The 19993-nt window shown below is 44.6% G+C and overlaps 1 protein-coding gene and 1 long non-coding RNA gene across 4 annotated transcripts in view; one reads left to right on the top strand and one right to left on the bottom strand.

Moving 5' to 3' along the window:
- Positions 1–12125, top strand: part of LOC146060463 (uncharacterized) — a 228877-nt gene extending 216752 nt beyond the window's left edge. Inside the window, exon 4 of the long non-coding RNA XR_014470433.1 lies at positions 11749–12125. This is a non-coding gene — a long non-coding RNA (uncharacterized LOC146060463). The remainder of the gene's footprint in view (positions 1–11748) is intronic.
- The window catches only part of SLC7A11 (solute carrier family 7 member 11), a 248006-nt gene continuing 237496 nt past the window's right edge, over positions 9484–19993 (bottom strand). For 2 of the 3 annotated variants that reach the window (XM_083173680.1, XM_083173663.1), the window contains 2 exons: positions 11911–12035; positions 9484–11809 (listed from right to left, as the gene is read on the bottom strand). In XM_083173680.1, coding sequence (XP_083029806.1) covers positions 11941–12035 — 95 coding nt within the window. In that variant the 3' untranslated portion in view covers positions 9484–11809; positions 11911–11940. The remainder of the gene's footprint in view (positions 11810–11910; positions 12036–19993) is intronic. The other variant, XM_083173671.1, reaches the window with a different exon arrangement.

Raw genomic sequence — 19993 nt, 5'->3', positions numbered from 1 at the left:
GAGAAGGCAGCGCAGTGTGCTGCACTTGAGAGGGAGGCGCCGGGAGCAAGGACCCGGCAGTGATTGACAGCGGCCCCGGGAAGCGGCTGAGGGACCACAAGAAAGCTGGCCAGCATCGCTCCACACAGCTGGGAGCCGGGAGTGGACGGCGGTGCTGCACTAGCAGAGAGATGCCATGCAGCCTGAGCCCTGCAGCATGCTGCCTGATGCCGAGGAGAGAGCCCAGCAGGGTGAGTGACAGCAGGGGGAGAAGGAACCAGAGAGTGGTGCCTGTGACCCCTGACACGCAGGAGATGGAGATGCAGAGCAGCAGTACCAAGCAGAGGACCCCTGACTAAGGCCCCTACACAGCCATGACCCTAGAGGCCAGAGCCCGTCCAGGAGAGAACCAGCAGAGTCGTGGCCAGCCGGAGCCAGCGACAGCAGCAGGTCAACCGCCTGGCCACTCCTACAGCCCCAATTCCTGCAAGTGGCATCAGAGGAGCACCCCTTTACGGACCACATGTCAGTACCCCGCATCACCTGCCAGTGACACTTACAGCCACACGTGCAAGAAAGAGATACGTCTGGCAGGATCATATGGTCAGGATTGGTCTGATACTATAGTTATACCTGTGGCCTGGTCAATATATCTTACAGGAAGCTACCCCAGAGATAGGGAGTTTGCCTGTCCCTCTAATATGAGGACCATGTGTTATTAACCCTTCATGTGGAGCATAAGTGAGTGTGCACACTATCATAGGGACATACCCTTCTATGCTTGAGGACCTGTTGACGTGGGACCATTGTTTTAGGCCAGAGACTGGTATTCCGTGACAGTGTATGTTGATTGATGTGCCGTTAGATTATATTGAGATCTTTTGAATAATTTAAATTGATTGCCGAGTAGAGAGTGATTATTGTTTGATTTTATGCTTTATTGTAAATGTCAATTTATTGATTGTTTGTTACAGATGGAGCGGGTCTTATTGTTGCTGGCGAATCGCCAGCAGCATGTTGCTGGCGATCCGCCAGCAACAGGGCGCTCCATCTGACTGAGACGCGCGTGCGTCCCCCACGCACGCGCGTCTCAGTGGCAGGGCGGCGAGGCGGACGCAATCCTGTTCGCCTCCCGCTTCAGGGGGCTGCGGGGGGCTTCAGGGGGCTGCGGGGGGGTGCGGGGACCCGGTGTAGACACTGGGCGACCGCCGGCAGCACCGTCGGAAGGGGACGCGTGCACGCGCGTCCCCTTCCGGCATACAAATGGTGCGGGGCAGGGGATGGCGGCTGGCGTCGCCATCGCCATCCCCTGGATAGATAAGTCCCGCTCCATCTGTACATCACTTGCAACTTATTGAAATATTGCAGTGGCCAGTCCGTGTAGTAAATAAATTACTGTCGCTGCTAATTGTAGTACTGTTGCTTTTGTAAGTCCTCCTTGGGTTGTGCCATTCCCTGCCAAAGGTTCTTCCAGAGAAGAGGTCCAAAGTTTCCGAAGCCGTCAAGTACAGAATCAGGTACGCCATCGCACCACACTGTTACAGGGGCATTGTCACACATGCCTGGAGCAGAATCTTTTCTGCAGGTGGATGTAGAAGTAGACACTCTTGCTCTTGATAAGAAGTAGTATCTGGATCTGCTGACTTTTCACAGTGATACTGCCATCTTCCTCCAAAAAATTAATGGGTTTACTTCTAAGCAATCTCACAATCATAAATGATCCTTATTGATCCAAAGCTTGTCTGACTATACAGCCAGTTATAGTTAATGAAGTGAGGGGGAAGGTAAGGTAACTATTTTTAACAGTGCTGAAGTAGTACAGTATATCAAGTTAATACAAACAATATATTTTACCAATAAAATATAGGTCATAACTGAATGTTATAAATTGTGTTTTGGTGCCAATTGCTCCAAATGAAACATCAGATCCCAATTTACAGAGAAAGAACCCACTATGTCTTCTACTTCAGTGTTTGGGTTAATCTAAGGCTGAATAAGTACATTTGCTAAATGTTTGTGCCTCAAGCTTAACACAAACAGCTTTAAAAAAACTAGAAATCCTTTGTTGGCCTTTGAACACACTGTACTATTCAGGTATATTGACAACATAACCAATACAACAGCAGTTCATTCTTTCCTTCTCAGTGGGAGCATTTCCTAAATCTCTTTGACATTTATCATTTTCAAAACCTTGGTCAAAGTGCACAGGGAAAAAAGATCAAAATACCATGCTTGAAGTCAGGAAAACAGAGTCTTGTTCAGCGAAAGGTGAAGGACCTCTGAACTCAATTTTAAAAGGTTTTAGCTACTACTATTACAGAAAAGAGAAATTTCCTGAGATTTATATTCTAAAGGAGTTAGCACAGAGACTTGGAACTATGATGCTGTTCCTTGTAGCATGCCTGTCGTGTAGTCAAAAATATTTCATAATATGCATATAAAAGTAAATGATGTAATTGGTTGTAACCAGTTATAAGAAGAGCAATGCAATTACGGCTTTTAGATCGCAAAATGCAGGGTCGCGCCGGGACTTTGAAACAGGTCAGTCACGATGCGACCCTGCATTTTGCTCACTCTTTCCCCTTCAGTAACCCGGCAATTTTGCCAGTTCGCTGACATCATGCGGGGGCGGTGCTGAGCGCGACCGTCATCTGGGTCAGGGGAGGAGGAGACAGCGCTTGGAGCAGACACTGCTCCAAGCACTGCTTCCTCCATTAGTGTAAATTGGAAATGGTTGGCTTGACCCAGCACAGCAACCCTGCAACACACTGGTAAGAACCCTGCTTTTTTACCAGTTCATAATTACGGGTTGCTGGAACGGTAAGCCTTTTCAGATCGCACCTGTTACCTGGTTGAACAGCAACAAACCGGCATCAACCCAGTAATTAGGTGCGATCTAAAAGGGGTATATAACAATCCACACAACCAAGCCATTTCAATAGATCCATAGCATACTGCAATACGATTTGAATTAATCTAAAAATCCTGTGATTACCCTAATTGGCCACAAGTGATTGTTGAACAACCAATAGATGCATTTGGTCAGCTAATATGACTACATTAAGCAGATCCATTATTTTATTGAATCGTGTAAATCAACTGTGGAACCATTAGCCACTGTAAGATGTTTTATAACACAACAAGGTCATTAAAGCAAAGTGACTTAATGAACTGAAAACATAGCATAGACTTAAACATCCTAGCATCTGATGTGTGTGACCTCTAGCATGTATATACATCACATTTCAAAACTTACAAACTAAACCTGAAATAAAGACTCGGAGACTTAGGTTTGGCAGAAATTGTTAGCGGATTTATTTTAGCACTTTTAAGCTAGATAAATTTATTAATAATTAATTAATTAATGGTGGCCCAGAAAGAACGGATAATTAACTAAGCTCCACCCACACAATCTGCATACGTAATCAAGCCTACCCTAACAAGCGGTATCCGCTCGACCTTCTGCATTGACTACCCACCCATCTGATGGGTTCGCTGCCCCCCGAGCGGGAGATCGAGCGAAGGCCTAAGCCAATGAGAGGTGAGCGCACCGAAAAGCAAACATATACGTAGCATCATCATTTGAATAAGAACTAACTCTATTCACCTGCCGTTCTTTCCCGCCTATCAGCCAACGCGATTAACACCCACCCAACCATAATAACACAAGGGAGGGAGGGCGGGAAAACCTTCAGGAAAGAGAGAAATACTCCTCCCTTTCCTGCCCTGATATCCCAGCTAACACTGCCCTTCCCTAAGTCCTTATTGGACCACCGAGTCACATGCTTCCCTAGGTCACACAACAGTCTTGGATGTTTAACCCACTCCATGCCTATTGCAGACATTACGTTATTCTAAACATCCTAGCATCTGATGTGTGTGACCTCTAGCATGTATATACATCACATTTCAAAACTTACAAACTAAACCTGAAATAAAGACTCGGAGACTTAGGTTTGGCAGAAATTGTTAGCTGATTTATTTTAGCACTTTTAAGCTAGATTAATTTATTAATAATTAATTAATTAATGGTGGCCCAGAAAGAACGGCTAATTAACTAAGCTCCACCCACACAATCTGCATACGTAATCAAGCCAACCCTAACAAGCGGTATCCGCTCGACCTACTGCATTGACTACCCACCCATCTGATGGGTTCGCTGCCCCCGGAGCGGGAGATCGAGCGAAGGCCTAAGCCAATGAGAGGCGAGCGCACCGAAAAGCAAACATATACGTAGCATCATCATTTGAATAAGAACTAATTTTATTCACCTGCCGTTCTTTCCCGCCAAAGCGGGGACTCTGAGCCCAGAATCCCCGCCCGGCCACCAACCTAACGCACTGAGCTACAACCAGAGATAGATCCTCCAAAATTAATGAACCATCCCTAACCAAATGCACCCCGTTAGGCAGGAAGACCTGATGGCACCAAAACCTAATCCTCTCCTGTGGGTCAACAGCACCTCTGGCAGCTAGAACCCACTGTGCCACCGCCGATATAGCTGCTTCCGTGCCTCATTTGAAGCCTTACCATTTCTAACATCTCTTAAAACGGAGTCGGGGAAACAATTGGAGACCAATCAAGGTGCAGAAAAACCAAGCTGTATTAATGGCTGCAAGATCACTCAAGATCAAGGCCGACAGCTTCAATCGGGACATTTTCCCAAATTGTTGCCTCCAGCTGAAGTACCAAAGACCTCAGACACTGGCGGACGTTCACCTCAAGGAACGCCTCTAAACTCAAGCCAGTACGGCCCTCGAACTCCAAGCCACCAGACTAACAGAGAATTCGCAACCGGCCTACCCCCAGATGAGGCCCATCCGGCTGCCCAATACACAAATGAATGTTCAACTATGCACACTCTGAGCCTATCCTTCCCCATACCTCTAAAGGAGAAGCTATGAGAGGAGACTAGTAGTATTTATATTAAAGGGTTGACCTAAGTATAATAGGAGGATCTGCCAAAAAGAAAATAAATTTGTTCTGTTGAAGCACAATTTTAGGTGCTTAAGACATGCTCCAATACCAATTGAAGCCATACCAGGAAACAAAGATGGAAAGAGACAAACAGGGGGAGGGCAAGGTAATGGAAGGGTATAAGGAAAAAACGGGTGTACTCGGCTGGAGAAAAACGACTGGACTCTTAATTGAGACTATAGCCGAATCAGAGTGATCAAATTCAGTCCGTCAGTTCAGGCAAAAAGCGAGAAAACTCCGGATGCTGGCCCAACAGCAGAGCGTAGCTAATCCCCGAGTAGGATGGACAAGGATGGGGGAATAAACAAATGACCTCAATCAAACACATACATACAAAGCGCAAGGACCTACAGCGCAGTAGGTGAGGCCTAATGTACTATTTAAATTGCGGAGCGCCATCTTCCTAGCGATTTAAAGCTCGACAAGGCCAATTGATCGGCTATAGCCGATGTGGCAGCCCCAAGGCAGTGGGAATGGATTCCAAATTCCCAATGGAAACTCGCTGGACAACGCCACCTCGACCCATCAAACTGACATCAGGTCATCAGAGAGCCACCAAACTGCAGGAGCCAGAGCCTGCAAAGGAAAGCCTGACCAGTGTATAAATGTTTGCCAAGGCCACTGGGAGGATGACCTAGGGCACCACAGGAACCAAGGACACACTTCCGCCCCCAGCCGTCAGATCCATCTCGGCCGCCTAATCTTAAACCCCCGAACTAGTCGGATATCTGATGCCAGCAAAAAACGCAGCGCGGGTCCTAGAAAGCACTACCAGATAAGACACCCGAGGGGCACCATGCAGCTGTAGCAAAACAGCAAGGATAGACTCCTCCCGGACAATAGCGTATCGTAAGCAGAGTCTGCGCAACCCTAAACCTAAACCAGCAGCAAGCAAAAGGTGATGGGGTGGTGGGGAGGGGAGGGCATTTTTTGGAAAAATCAAAAAGAAAATACCCATTAGGTAATGCGCCAGTACCACCCTGAAGTTCCCGGCACTAAACATCTCCTAGAATAGACAACATTAACCCCAACCCCCGCCAACCTGACTGCGCAGATCAGCCAACCCAACGCCCGGAACATACGTTCCCTAAATAGAATTGCGAAGTGAAAACATTGCAGGGCGAGCTGCCCCTAGCCCACGCAACCAAGAAGACCCGGCCTACTGGGTAGATGGCTGCAGCCCTGCATTGACAACTACTAGAGCCAGCTGGATTCCATCCTGCCCAATTATGGTAGACAAGCGAACCAGATGATGGGATCTGGCCACGCCCGCAGCGGCCCTTATTAGTGAGTGGCAGACAAGTGACCCATGGGTACAAATGACTTCAGGTAACACAGGTCATACACAGCGGCAATCTGGATTCCCAGAAAGGACAGGTAAGTAACCGCTCCTCCATTCCAACCTCAGCAATTAGCACACCAAAATGTCCGAATAGCGAACGGAAACCACCCAGGAGCCTAGCGCAGCGTTCAGAATAAGCAGGGCCAACAAAAAGCAATTCCTAAAGGTAGTGAGAGATACAGCCCTGACACGGGGACACTTCAACGCCCCAGTGTAAAGGTGTGTAACCCCTTAAATTATGCACGAGAAATGGAACACCCCATCGGCAACACTTGACGATGAAGTATTCCTCGCCTCTCCACAGCAGATCTGTTCGCTAAGGCTAGTGAATAACAGGCTAAAGGTGTTATAATCCTGATTTATTTATTCATGGCATTGCTGCTATTTAATTGGTAGTGGTGATGTACATTGTTCCTATACTACGTAGTGCGTTACAGGGGACGTATGCACCCATAGATTGCTGCCTTGAACTTAAAGTCTATATTTTAACTCACCTGGACACGTATGCCCACCAAAACTCATTTCGTTCTTGGCATCCAATAAATTTTAAGTATTATTGTGGAATATTATTATCGAAAATAATGATTATTACTGCAATGCTAGAGATTTAGCCTTTCTTTATTTTGCTGCTTGTGACACATTCGAGAAGCAAATATTTTGATTTGAACGACCCCTAATCCAGATATGCGTCCGTAGCATAGCCTGGAGCGCTAGAAATTTTTAGAAGGGAATATTACTGTGCGAGAACACAGCGTTGCCCATGCGCTTACCTGATGTGTTCTACCACCAATCATGTCACCTTTCCCTCACTCATCGTAATTTTAGCATTGCAAAGCAAATGACAGGTCTTGTACCTTAGAATACAGCTAATCCAAGCTTAGAGGCTGATGCTCCTAAATAACTCATTAGCTGGTACTGTTATGTAATCTATTTGCAGTAATAATCACACCCTTCTGGAGAAATACCCTGGAGAAGGATGGTCCCTGAGCTGAACTACTTTATTAGGAACGCTGTATCTGGGGCAGGGGTTCCCAATCTTTTTCTAATTGCGACACCCTAGAGTATCAGAATTTTTCCAAGGCACCCCCAGGTCCCAAAAATATATCAAATCAAGTAGATTCTGTTGATATATTTCTCTTAGGGTCAGTTATGTGGTAAAGGGCAGGATTTGCTTCCGATTGTACACATTTTATGATTGGCAGCCACCAGCACTGGTTTTGTCCAGAAATAATTGAACGTAAATAGTTTGAATTGGTCCCGGACCACCAACCCGAGGCACCCCTGCCAGTGTCCTGAGGCACCCCAGGGAGCCTAGGCCCATAGTTTGGGAACCACTGATCTAGGGGTTGAGGCTGATCTAATTGAGACATAGGAACACCGAGCCTGGGAGGCTTACTTGGACTCGTCGGTTAGGCTGAACAAGTACATAAAGTCATCCTTCTAAATTTACCCCCTACGGCTCTCACTTAATGCCTCGATACCTGAAGGACTGCTGTGCATTCGCAGAGCCCAACCAATGTCAACCCCATGGGGGACGGGGGACGAGTGAGAAATGCCAGATAAGCTGCCCGACACAGGCTCAGCCCCCTCACCTGAAAATCCAGGCCGCGCCGCCCATGTACCAACATCAGCATCACTATCCATGCCCGCTTCCATAGCCGACTCCACTGCCCGAAAATCCGTGGGGACTTGACGTCTGAAGATTCAGGCTGAGCAGCCCATGTGTCATCATCTGCATCGTCCTCCCCGACTTCGCCAGCAGCGAACGAATCCTCTTCGCTGTAGTCCAGCTGTGCCTCAACATCTGTGGGAACATGCAAAAGGGGGGGGACCCCGAGGACTGTAGGCCTCGGTCACGTATGCGGCTCTGTGCAGAACCATCACCTCAGAGTGTCTCCCTCTCCATCATGGCAACAGCTGACCCCATATCCCTGAAAGCCTGCAAGAATTCTGAGCACCCTGGAATGGGCCTCCTTTGTGCCCCCTGAGACAAATCCTCTAACTGTCTGGGACCCCACCGTCTCCCGGGGCAGAGTATTAACAATGGGCACCAGAGCCCCAGCAACGGAGGACACTGCTGCGGACAGCAGAGAGGGGTCAAAGGAGGTAGTGGAGACTCTAGCCGTGGTTGCACCCCCAGACCCTGCCTTGGATCCAGAGCGAACCCCACCGGTGGAAGCCTGCCAATTCCCCTGACTCCACCCCCCAGAAGCCCGTGCAGCGGGCTGATGAGGGCATGTAAATGCTGCCCGCACTAACCTGGCCCACGCTGCCCGACCCCTAATGTTCGCAGCTACTGTAGCGCTCACCTACAACACCGGGCCTTGCTGCCCCACAGTGTCCCGCCCCTTGGCTCTAGCCGCCCCGGGGCCTGAGGCCGGAAGCAGGCCGCAGCGCAGGAGCCTCCAAGGCTTCACCTGCAGCCGGGCGTCTACCACAAGCCCATCCTTGAACGGGGACCAGAGACAGGGATGATGCCACAGCGTCTGTTCAGGCCTCCTTGACTTCGCACAGCATCTACTCAGCATCGCAGAGGGGTGGGGGGGCCTAATCGCGGCTAATTAGCATATGCCGCAACCTAATTAGCATATACCGCGACCTAATTAGCATATACCGCGACCTAATTAGCATACATCGCGACCTAATTAGCATATACCGCGACCTAATTAGCATAGGCCATGCCCCTTGCGGGCGCTGTGAGAGTCCCTATTTGCAATCTTCAGAAATTGGGAGGTATGCATGGCATGGTAATAGTCAGGGAAAGCACTACTGAGGCAGCAAAGCAATGTATCAGCACTCAACTGAATACAGTTATACACTAACTGGGGAGCTCAGGGGCACAGGTCCACTCACCAAAAAACTTTCAGGAAAGAGAGAAATACTCCTCCCTTTCCTGCCCTGATATCCCAGCTAACACTGCTCTTCCCTAAGTCCTTATTGGACCACCGAGTCACATGCTTCCCTAGGTCACACAACAGTCTTGGATGTTTAACCCACTCCATGCCTATTGCAGACATTACGTTATTCAAATCAATTAATATAAATTACATAAAAATATAAAAAATATTGATTAAAAAAAACATGTACCAGATATTGTGACTTCAGTTACACAATTTAAAACAGTAGCTATTATAGAAATGTGTATATCCTGAATAATGACAGACAAAGGACATTTTTATTTTTTATTGTTATTATGGCTAAATACAGTACAATCTCAAATAACTATGTTGCTAACAATAGGAATGCTAATTCTCAATGTGAGAAATGACATTTGAATGAGAGGAATACATTTAAACGCTGATGCAAAGATGAGCGGCGGCTGTTTGCCCCGGAACAAAGTGTACACAAGTACAGATAACACGGAATAGCAGTGGCGTAACTAGATACATGTGGGCCCCATAGCAAAAGTTTTTAAGGGCCCCTATTTATCACCTAATGCTGAAAAAATTATTTAGCATATGATGCTTTTACAGGCAAAGTGGGCCCCTTTCAGCTCTGGGCCCCATAGCAGCTGCACCCCCTGCACCTATGGTAGTTACGCCCTTGCGGAATAGTACACGTCTCCATCACATCTGTGCTAATGACAGAGGAGGAGGAGTTAGACTGTAATGGGACATTCTCACATTCAGTAAGAATGTATACAGACATATGCATATATCGTTTGTACTAAATAGAGCAGGCATGGCCAAACTATGGCCCTCCAGCTGTTGTGAAACTACAGGTCCCATCATGCCTTGCCACAGTTTTGCTAATAGGGAATGCTAAAACTACGGCAAGGCATGCTGGGATGTGCAGCTTCACAACAGCTGGAGGACCACATTTTGGCTACGCCAGAAGTAGAGGCTGGTGCTAGTGTAAACATAAAAATGATAAGCAACAAACCAGGCATGTGCCTACAACTCCGCATATGGGCACTATATGCAATGCATCTGTTCTCATGCACCTAATGAGGAGCAAATAGGGCTAATTGTCTTCATCTTTGCATCAGATCCTTTGCGAAGATTCGAAAGTGATAAATTGGAGAGTGATAAACCACCAGCCAATCAATACATTACTAACATGCTACAGGCTGTGTTTGGAAAATGAAAATATGGAGCTGATTGGTTGGTCGTTTATCACTCTCCATTTTATCACTTTTCAAGGCTTAGTACACCTCGCCCTTAGTAAATACAAATCAAAAACCATGCTTTCAGATCTGCTTGTATAAATAAATGTCCACCTTTAAATATTCCTTGCAAAAATGATATACGCTCTATAATAACAATTCTGTCACTATATGTATATTGTGATATTGAAGAGACTGGTTAGTGAAAAACTAAGAAGACCTGCCACATGACTTAGGGTACATCTCTTCTACTAATGCATAGAGTGCTACAAGAATATATAATACTGCAGTACTATATATCTGCACAAAACACCTGTGTTAAAAAAAGGTTAAAATCTCTAAACTAACTTAGTAATACAAAATGGTAAAAAATCAAAAAGTCAGTTAAAACATCTTAAAACTGTAGATTGTGGGCATCTCAGGCTTGGCGAGACTTCGAGACTTCACCTGAGGTCCCCAGCTTACTACATGTCACTGGTCTCACTACTGGTGAATAAGTCAGACCTTGGGCTGTAGATGGAGCTCAGAGTCTCATACAGCACCGATGTATCAAGCTTAAAAAGTGATAAATTGGAGAGCGATAAACAACCAGCCAATCAGCTCCTAAATACCAATGTTACAGGCTGGGTTGGAAAAATTACAGGTAGGAGCTGATTGGCTGGATGGTTATCACTCTCCACTTCTTCACTTTTTAAAGCTTGATACATTTGGCCCAGTGAGAGAGGAGAAGCTGCTTCTGCATCACCTGTGCACACACCACATAAGTGTAATCTTTGCAGGAGGCTATATGGCCCCCTCCTTCCTCCAAGGATGGTTTGTGATTTCTGAATATTAATGGCAAAGGACACTGTTCGGATAGGGGACTGGCTTCATTCTTGATCATTCAAAGTCATTTAGTCGTCTTTAGTTGTGATCAGACTTTGTGCTCTGGGTGAGGGGCTTGTGGGAACATTTGATGTGATTTCGGTAGCATGTGAGGAAGTCTGCAGGAAGTACAAATGAGATATGGAAACTCAGGGTATTTACAATGTGATGGTGCTATAAATGGGTGCACAGTGCTCGTGTATTTGTCAGCTCAACGGTTAATTCTATGTAAAATTATACATAGATGGTGGCATGGTGAGTATTTCAAAATAAGAAAAATATTCTATTACATATAAGGGCTTTAGGGTGTTCCTGAACAGTAGTTTCTAATCATTGAATCTGAAAGTGCAGTGGAAGAATCTGCTTGCTGTCCTTTACAATAAACACAGTACAAATCTGTATCTGCAGACAGCAGCAGGGACCAGGCCCAATGTGTAGCTCTGCAGTTGGCATTGGTTCAGCATATTTCTTTGTATTTTAGGAACTATTCTGTTCAGCTGGCACAACCTCCAGCACTATCTGCAGCAGCATGGTGACTCGATCTGTAAAAATAAAAATACAATAATGGTAAGTAGTGGCTCTTGAAGGAGGAGTTTCTCAAAGGATTTATAAAGCAGTATTCATCATCTGGTAAAGCTTTTACCTGTCATAACACAATATACATAATGTATTTTTATTTTACATGGCATCTCTCAGTGACATTCAGCATCCCAGCATGCTTTAGCCCAATAACAAGGAAGGTCAAATCAATGGGCTCACTGCAAATGACTACAAATGAAATAGGAAAATCAAAGATTGATGCTAAGAGGAGGTTTTGCACAATTTATTAGACTTAGCCCTAGACATTAGATTACAACATTAGCATAATGACAAATGCTTATACATAAGAGAAAAGGAGTATATATTGTACTCTAGAGCAATAACCAGAATTATGCATAAGATAAATTAACTATATTGTGACACAGGAGAACATTTTTATAAAATGCAAAAAAAAATAAAAAAATCGGTACTTGTGTAGTTTCACGGTGGCAGCTGGCTGCCCGCTCCTGTGCTCACCCACGCTTCGGGCTCGCTGCGCTCGCTACACTTTATAGACTCCACGCCGCCGTGGATAGTGGGGGTATGAACTATCCACATCGGCGTGGGGTTGATTTTATAAAGTGTGGCGAGCACGAGGGGACGCAGACCTGGAAGGCGCGGGTGGCCAGCTGCCGCCGTGAAACTACATAAGTACCAAAAAATCATTACACTTGTTGAAAGAGGGTATCCAATTAGCCCCATACATTTTTTGCCTATAAAAACAGCCTGATATTGCGATTTATGAAGGATGGTCATTACCACAGTTACAATGATTTCATAAGATTATGGGTCTGATTCAGAGGTTTTGAGGTTTTGCGCAGCATGGAGCACATGATTAGCAGCACCCTGGCCATGATTTAGGACACAGCGGCTGCATGTGACATCATGCACCTGCCCAGGAACTCCCCCAGAGTGGTCCAGACACTCTTGTGTCTTCCGCGATGCACCCTCAACCCTGTTTTGCCAGCCCTGCTATTGCCCCCCATCACAACATAAACTGTGGTGATGGTAAGACCACAGTTTAAGTTCTTGCTCCGGCAAGTGCGCATATGCAGCGATTTCCGCACTTTTGCAGGAAACTCTGAACTAGCCCCAATGTGCGATGGATAAGAGCCACAGTTGTTGAATAGTATATGTGGAAGCATATGCAATCATAAGGCTCCAGCACATATTAGTAAATGCCTGAATATACTATCGATATTTGATCAGCCGGATCAAAAATAAAGGAATAACATCTCTAAAGCAGCAATCCAGTAATAAAACAAAAGAGGAAGCTATAATAGACAGACACTGCTGTTTTTAATACACACTTATTCATGTGTGTGGCTATTTGTTGCTCTCTACCTTTGTTTTCCTTTTTGTAAGGTTTTTTGTATTGGGCCTACTAAGCATTCCTAACATCGGTCCTCAAGGCAGACTAAGGGGTAACTTTCCTAAGATGGGTGTTCTGCTGAAGATGGGATTTTGCCCATCAGATTCTGCTTCCTAGTTATTTAGCACCTCCTATAAGATAATAAATAGAATCTAATTGGTTGCTATGGGCAACAACAGCCCGTCTTCAATAAAACTCCGATCTTACCCCTAACAGTCCCGATTTTAGTATTGTCCATGCTTAAGCAGCGCTCACGTAATTAGTACCTCAGTTTTAATTTACCATCTGTGCTGCAGCCTGGAAATCACTAAAACCTGCACTGTTAGGGGAGGGGGGTTAGAGCATACAGAAATGCAGTAAAAACCCTGAGTTTTTACCCCATTTCTGTGTTAGAGAATCACCCCCTTAGTGTGGCTTGAAGACCAACTTTGGGAATGTCTGGTGTATACTGTATTATACTTTTATTTTACTTCAAGACTTGTTTATAATAAAATATTTTCTGAATATTCCCTGAAAACAGCCATTTCCGTGGTGAACCCACAAACATTAAGGATTCTCCAGACTTTCTATAAATAGATCACAGCAGCTATCTCTGATCTACAGTATGTTTTTTACAGCCCCAAAAGCAGCCCTCATAGTTTTTACTTTGCTTCTGGGAAATCACCAGGACAAGGCTTTTTTAGAAACTCTGTCCTGGTGCACCAACAATAATAGATGCATATTGTAATCGTATTACACATTGCAAGTTGGGGTATAATTATCATGTCCCAATCGCATTAAAATGCCCCCTAGAACCGTACTCTTTCAGTGTACTTCCTTACTTCCCTGGAAGCTTACCTCCCAAATTTTAATATATGTGTATGGTGGGGACAAATTATGAGGTGTGTCCTCATAATAGTAGGTGTGGATTAAAAAGAAACTTGGCCTCTGTTTTTGTCACAGTTCGTGGCTTGTCCAGTGATCATTGAACTGCTGAATGCTTTGCCCAGTCCCTTTCTCTTGTGAATAGGTGGCGCCCACACAACGTTTACTCACTGCTTTCTACCCCACAGCCGCTCAGCAGGACACTTTCCCACCATAATCAGAAAATTTTCTGAGGTATGCTACATAAAATATCAAGTACACTGGTTAAATGAATATTGTACTAGTGCAATTTAAAGCCTTTGTATTTAAAATATTTTTTAAGCAACCTAATGTATGTAATATTTTTTAAGCAACCTAATAATATTTATATAACAGATAGATATATAGATGGATAGATTGTAAACTTGCGAGCAGGGCCCTCTTACCATTTTGACTCTCTGTAACTACCCAGTTTGTTTAAACCCTTTTTCAATTGTAAAGTGCAATGAAACTTGCTGCACTGAATAAGAAACTGTTAATAAATAATTTATTTCTCAATATCTCATCAGAATGCTCAATGAGTCATTAGACATTGCAGTACCGTGTTGAGAATGGCAGATGAATCTCATTCTTTACCCTTAATAGTACATTTCTGTATCACACATATCAGCCCCAGTCATCAAAGACTAGTACAGCATCAATGTGAGTCATAATATTTGACTAATTTAACTCTATTAAGGGCATCTGTAAATCTCCCTATGTTTTTATTTGTCTATTAATAAATGTGTTTTAACTTTTGTGATTAGATTCATCTAACACTATGGGGCAGATGCACTAAGCTTCAAAAGTGATAAAATGGAGAGTGATAAACAGCCAGTCAATCAGCTCCTACCTGTCATGTCAAAAGGTACCCATAGACGGTCCGTTCCCGGACCGTCCGTTTTGTACTATGCGATGCGCGCTCCCGCGCATCACATAGTACGGTACAAAAAGTATGTGCTGCACATACTTTTTGTACTAGCTAAACATCGTATCGGATCGCATTGCATGCACTAGGCATGCGATCCGATAAGATGCATGCTAATTAAGACCCAAACGGATCCGTTTAACGGACCGTGTATGGGCACCTAAAGACTGTTGGGGAGATTCTCTAAGAATCTCCGCCCCCCCTTCGCCGCCCATCGCATTTATAATTATCGCATATGTTCTAACATATGCGATAATTATAGCAAAGGACAGCTCTTGCGTTAAGAGCTGTCCTTTGCGGTGAGAGTCGCCGGGTCCCAGCAGGTCCCGGCAGCTCCCCCCTCCCTCACACACCCGGCGCTGCTGCTGCTGCGCCAGGCTCTCCTCCTCCCTGCAACCGGAAGAGGATCAGTGCAGGGAGGAGGTCACAGGTCCGGGCAGCACTGCGCTGTGCTGCCTGGACACAGGTGAGGGAGGAGGGGGCGATGCGGGGTGGCGGGGGTCCGTGCGGGGCGGCGGTGGGATGCGGTAGAAGCCCATTGGCTTCTATAGGGGAATGCCAGATTTTTCTGTCGATGCCCCCCGCCGGGTTAACGCGGCGGGGGGGGCATCCCAAAATGCGGTAAAAACCCTGATAACGGGGTTTTTACCGCATTTCTTGCATAGAGAATCCCCCCCCCCCAGTTTGAAAAATGTCAGGCAGGAGCTGATTGGTTGGCTGTTTATCACTCATTTTATCACTTTTGAAGCTTAGTGCATCTGGCCCTTTCTCTGAGTGAAATGGTACCTCTAAATCAGGGCTGGGCAACACCGGCCCTCCAGATGTTAGTGAACTAACTACACATCCCAGGATGCTTTGCATTAGTTTTGCTATGTGGCCATGCTGAAACTGATGCAAGGCATGCTGGGATGTGTAGTTCATCAACATATGGAGGGCCGGTGTTGCCCAGCCCTGCTCTAAATTAAACAAAAACAAAATAACAGACTTAATGGAACTAAACCAAGACATTGAATTTTCAGTCTGATTCTTTGTAAATGTAATGCCTCAATTGTCTAAGCCAGTGAATGAAGTATAGTTACTGTATAGGAAATGGTCCAATGTTTATTTTGCTATTAATGTTCTCTAGCCTATTGGCTTAGATTGAAGAAAGTAAATGGAGTCATACAGTGAACTTTATGCAATACAGTATATTGTTCTGCAATGTATCTGGGCCACACTTTGTCTATAGAACGGCGGTACACTGAATCAATTAGAACGGCACATTTATCACAGGTTCAATTAGTTTGTAGAGGACAGATAGAATGCCAGAACACTGCAATACAGCAAATGCATTGTCCTCCACACTTTAGAGAATCAACTTAAGTGAACTTGACACTGCCGCAAAGTGCATTTTTCATTCATTGCTTTAGAAGGCTATAATGTTCTATAAATGCTGTTTTCCTAGGAACATACTTTATTACTTTGGAGGGGGAAAAAAGCTGCACTTAAGTACTTGAAATTTATTGAAGAACAAACATTCAACATCAACTGCATAACAAAATAACTGTCGAGGATAATTCTTTTTTTTTTTCAGAAAGTTGTACTTTTACAAACTACAATAATCTAAAACGATATTGATCACATCATCTTGTTTTGTTCAAACCTGTGGTCACTGAGGGTATTGGCACATATAAAATACAAAGTAAAATTACAACCATAATGGGAAGATTGGTTAGCCTTTACAACATCGCCCCTAACTGGCAGACTCTACTCCCAATCATTACATAATCCCACAACAACAAGCAACAATTACAGCTAGGACTGCACCAAGCTCACATTTTGCCTAACATCCAGTTAAAGCCAAAGTTAGCCAGAGACATAGTCCATTCCTTTCTAACCACACAAATATAATGAAATGATATAAATCAGAATACGATTATGTAGACATCAGAGTTGTTAAACTTCCTACCCCAAATTAGTATTGTGAAATGGGAACACGGGCTGCCGCAGCTGATAGTCCTGGAATGTGCCCACACAGGTAATAAGCAGAACTAAACTGTGGAGTTCACTAATGGACGGGATGCAGTCAATATAACAATAGTCAAAATACAGATGCTCAAACTACCGACAATCATTGGCAGACAATCAAAATACTGACACGATCAAAATGTTGACATTCAATATGCCAACATGGTCCAAATAACGACACAGTCAAAATGGCGTAATTTCAAATATTGGCATGATAAAAAAGTCAACATGAGTTTTTGTTTGTGATTTTTCCGACGTCACGATATAAGTGGGCATAGAGTTAGATTATAATAGTGAAGAATTGCTCAGCGAGCTATGCGAGGGAGCACGGTACACTTATTGTATATGGTATTGTATATGTTGACCTATGTCGACATATACAAAATGTCAGCATTTTGACCGTGTCGGCATAATGAATATCAGCATTTTTAACATATCAGTATATTGATTGTCTTCCAATGCTTGTTGGCATTTTGACCGTCAGTTATTTAGATTTTGGGAAATCATACTGAACCCCAAAGGACTGATGCAGAGTGAGCACTGTGCCTGCTTGTATAGTTTATCCAGTGTAAAATTGCTTGCCCAGGAAAAGAACACATACTGTATGCGCTTGCATATGCAAGGTGCGCAGTTCTGGTGCTTATATAGAGATACAGTATGCAATTTCAGCACTTACAGTATTCAAACCTGCCCCTGGATGGAGGATGGAAGGAGGTTTCTAATGTACAGTAAGGGCTGTATAAATTAAATTACATGCAAATATATTTACATGTGTCAACCAGATGCATAAATACGTCAAAGAAATCCATATGATTTGCAGATGGTAAGGAGCATGTGCAAATTCATTAATGAAAATTATCGTTCTAAGCTATTGTAATTGGTTGATTGTGAATGCACTGCTGCTGCTGATAGGTTCTTTCTTAGTTCCCCGGAATGTCTGTCTGCATGCTTAATAGTGTGTACAGACGGTAAGATTTGGCTTCCGATGTTCCCGATATAGTGAACATTGCAAGCCATATCGCATGCTGATCGCATCGAGACTCGCATCTCACGGCAGGATCTGCTGTGTGTACACACCATTAGAAGTATTTGTACTGTACACTTGATGGAGAATTGAAAATGAGAAAATTCTGATTATTAACATAGACATTCACAGACGCAAATCAAACACCAACACATATCAAGCTGTATCTGTTTTTATAATTATTTATTTAAACAAGTGAATTGGGAAATTAAGGATTATCAACAATACCAGCTGTGCTCAGAGGGTGCCAAATGATGGCCCGACAGTCAGGATCCCGACGGTGAGTATACCTACAGTACATCAGAATCCTGACTGTTCAAATGCCTGACAGTCGGGATCCCAACTGACAGGTACTATTGTCCCTTGTGCGGGTCCACCAGGGTGGGGAGCGCATCGAGCCTGCAAGGGCTTGTTTGCGCTCGCCCTCCTATTGGCGTACCGGCGGGAGTACCGGTGGTCGGGAATTTGATGTATTTATACTAACTGTTGGAATCCCGACTGTTGGGCTATCATACCACACACGTGCTCAGGAGGTATCGGATGGTCTCTGGGATTTAAAGCTGCTAGTGCTACTACTGTTCATCTAGGTGTCAAGACAATGCACAATAATGTGTGCAAGGTGTACTGCACATACAGACTCCTGGTGGTCCAGTGGAGACCACGTCGTACACCCAGCATCCCTACATATCCCTCCCATGTCGGTGGTAGCTAAGTTCTGCGCATACACAAAAGGAAACTCACTGGGTTAATGGCCATTTTCCCAGAGACCCATGTACGTGCACTAGTTTCTCTCCTAGTGACCCTACTAGATCTCAGAAACTACTGTGATGCTGTCTAGATAGGAGGGACCCAAATGGAGACTGCGCATGGCCCCCTCTTAATAAGTCCATGCTATTATATTATGTGAGCAAAACGTGTTTACCAATTTAGCTATTGATGATGAAACACTGTGTAAATATTCAACATATTGGAGCTTATCAATTTTCACAACGAAAGTTTAAAAAACTCATGTTGACCTGTTCCATGTTGATCTTTTGCTTGTGTAGACATTTTGTCAATGATTGTCAACCAAGACATTTTCTGCAAGCTATACCACAACCAAAGTATACACAGTGTCATCTCTAGACAAAGTCATACAAATCTGTTCTGTTCAATATATAGACTAATAAAAACAATTCTGCAGTAAACATGTGTTCCCGGTGACCTCTCAATAACCGGGATTCTGATGGTCAGTATACGAACATCGGAATCCCTACTGTTAAATGCCTGACAGCGGGATCTTACAGGGATTATTCTCCCTTGTGGGGGCTCATGACCTTCAGAGAGGGAGAATAGAACCTGTGGCATGCACAGCAAGCCACCAAGCCAGGCGTTGCGAGCATAGTGAGTCCGCAAAGGGCTTTGATGTGCCCGCTCTCCTGTCGGATTACCGGCAGTCAAGATTCCAATGTCAGTATACTGCCTGCAGGAATCCCGACTGTCGGGTCTCTATACCACACCCATGAATACAGTATTTCCTTCTACACCCAGCAGGTAAAATGTGTATAGTTGTCTCTAACATAATGGCTTCATGAACCTACTAAATAAAAATAATTGATATACTGTATTTTCTGTATATTTGAGCTATGCTGTCACAGGGAGCAATGATTACAGGTCCATCAGAGATACTGTATTACCTCTTACCAGCTTATACGCTGCTTAGTGAGCCTTCTAACGCCGCCCGCACCCCGCCACAAAAAAAGTTTTGCATAAACATCCATTCGTAGGGTAGTGTACAGGAGTGAAATCATTCAATGATTGCCGACCATCTAATGATTTTTCCCCTTCTCGCAAATCTAAATCAGTCTGGGCTGACTTAGACTTGCGGCATCAAGTTCGAGAAGGGGGCAGACGGCTAACTTCCTGTGTTGTCAGCCATCCGCACCCGGCAGGCA

Source organism: Crinia signifera, chromosome 1 (genome assembly GCF_055691185.1).
Source record: "Crinia signifera chromosome 1, ASM5569118v1, whole genome shotgun sequence".
NCBI classification, from domain to species: Eukaryota; Metazoa; Chordata; class Amphibia; order Anura; family Myobatrachidae; genus Crinia; species Crinia signifera.
Note: the sequence above shows the minus strand (reverse complement) of the source record. Positions and strands in the feature narration are given on the sequence as shown.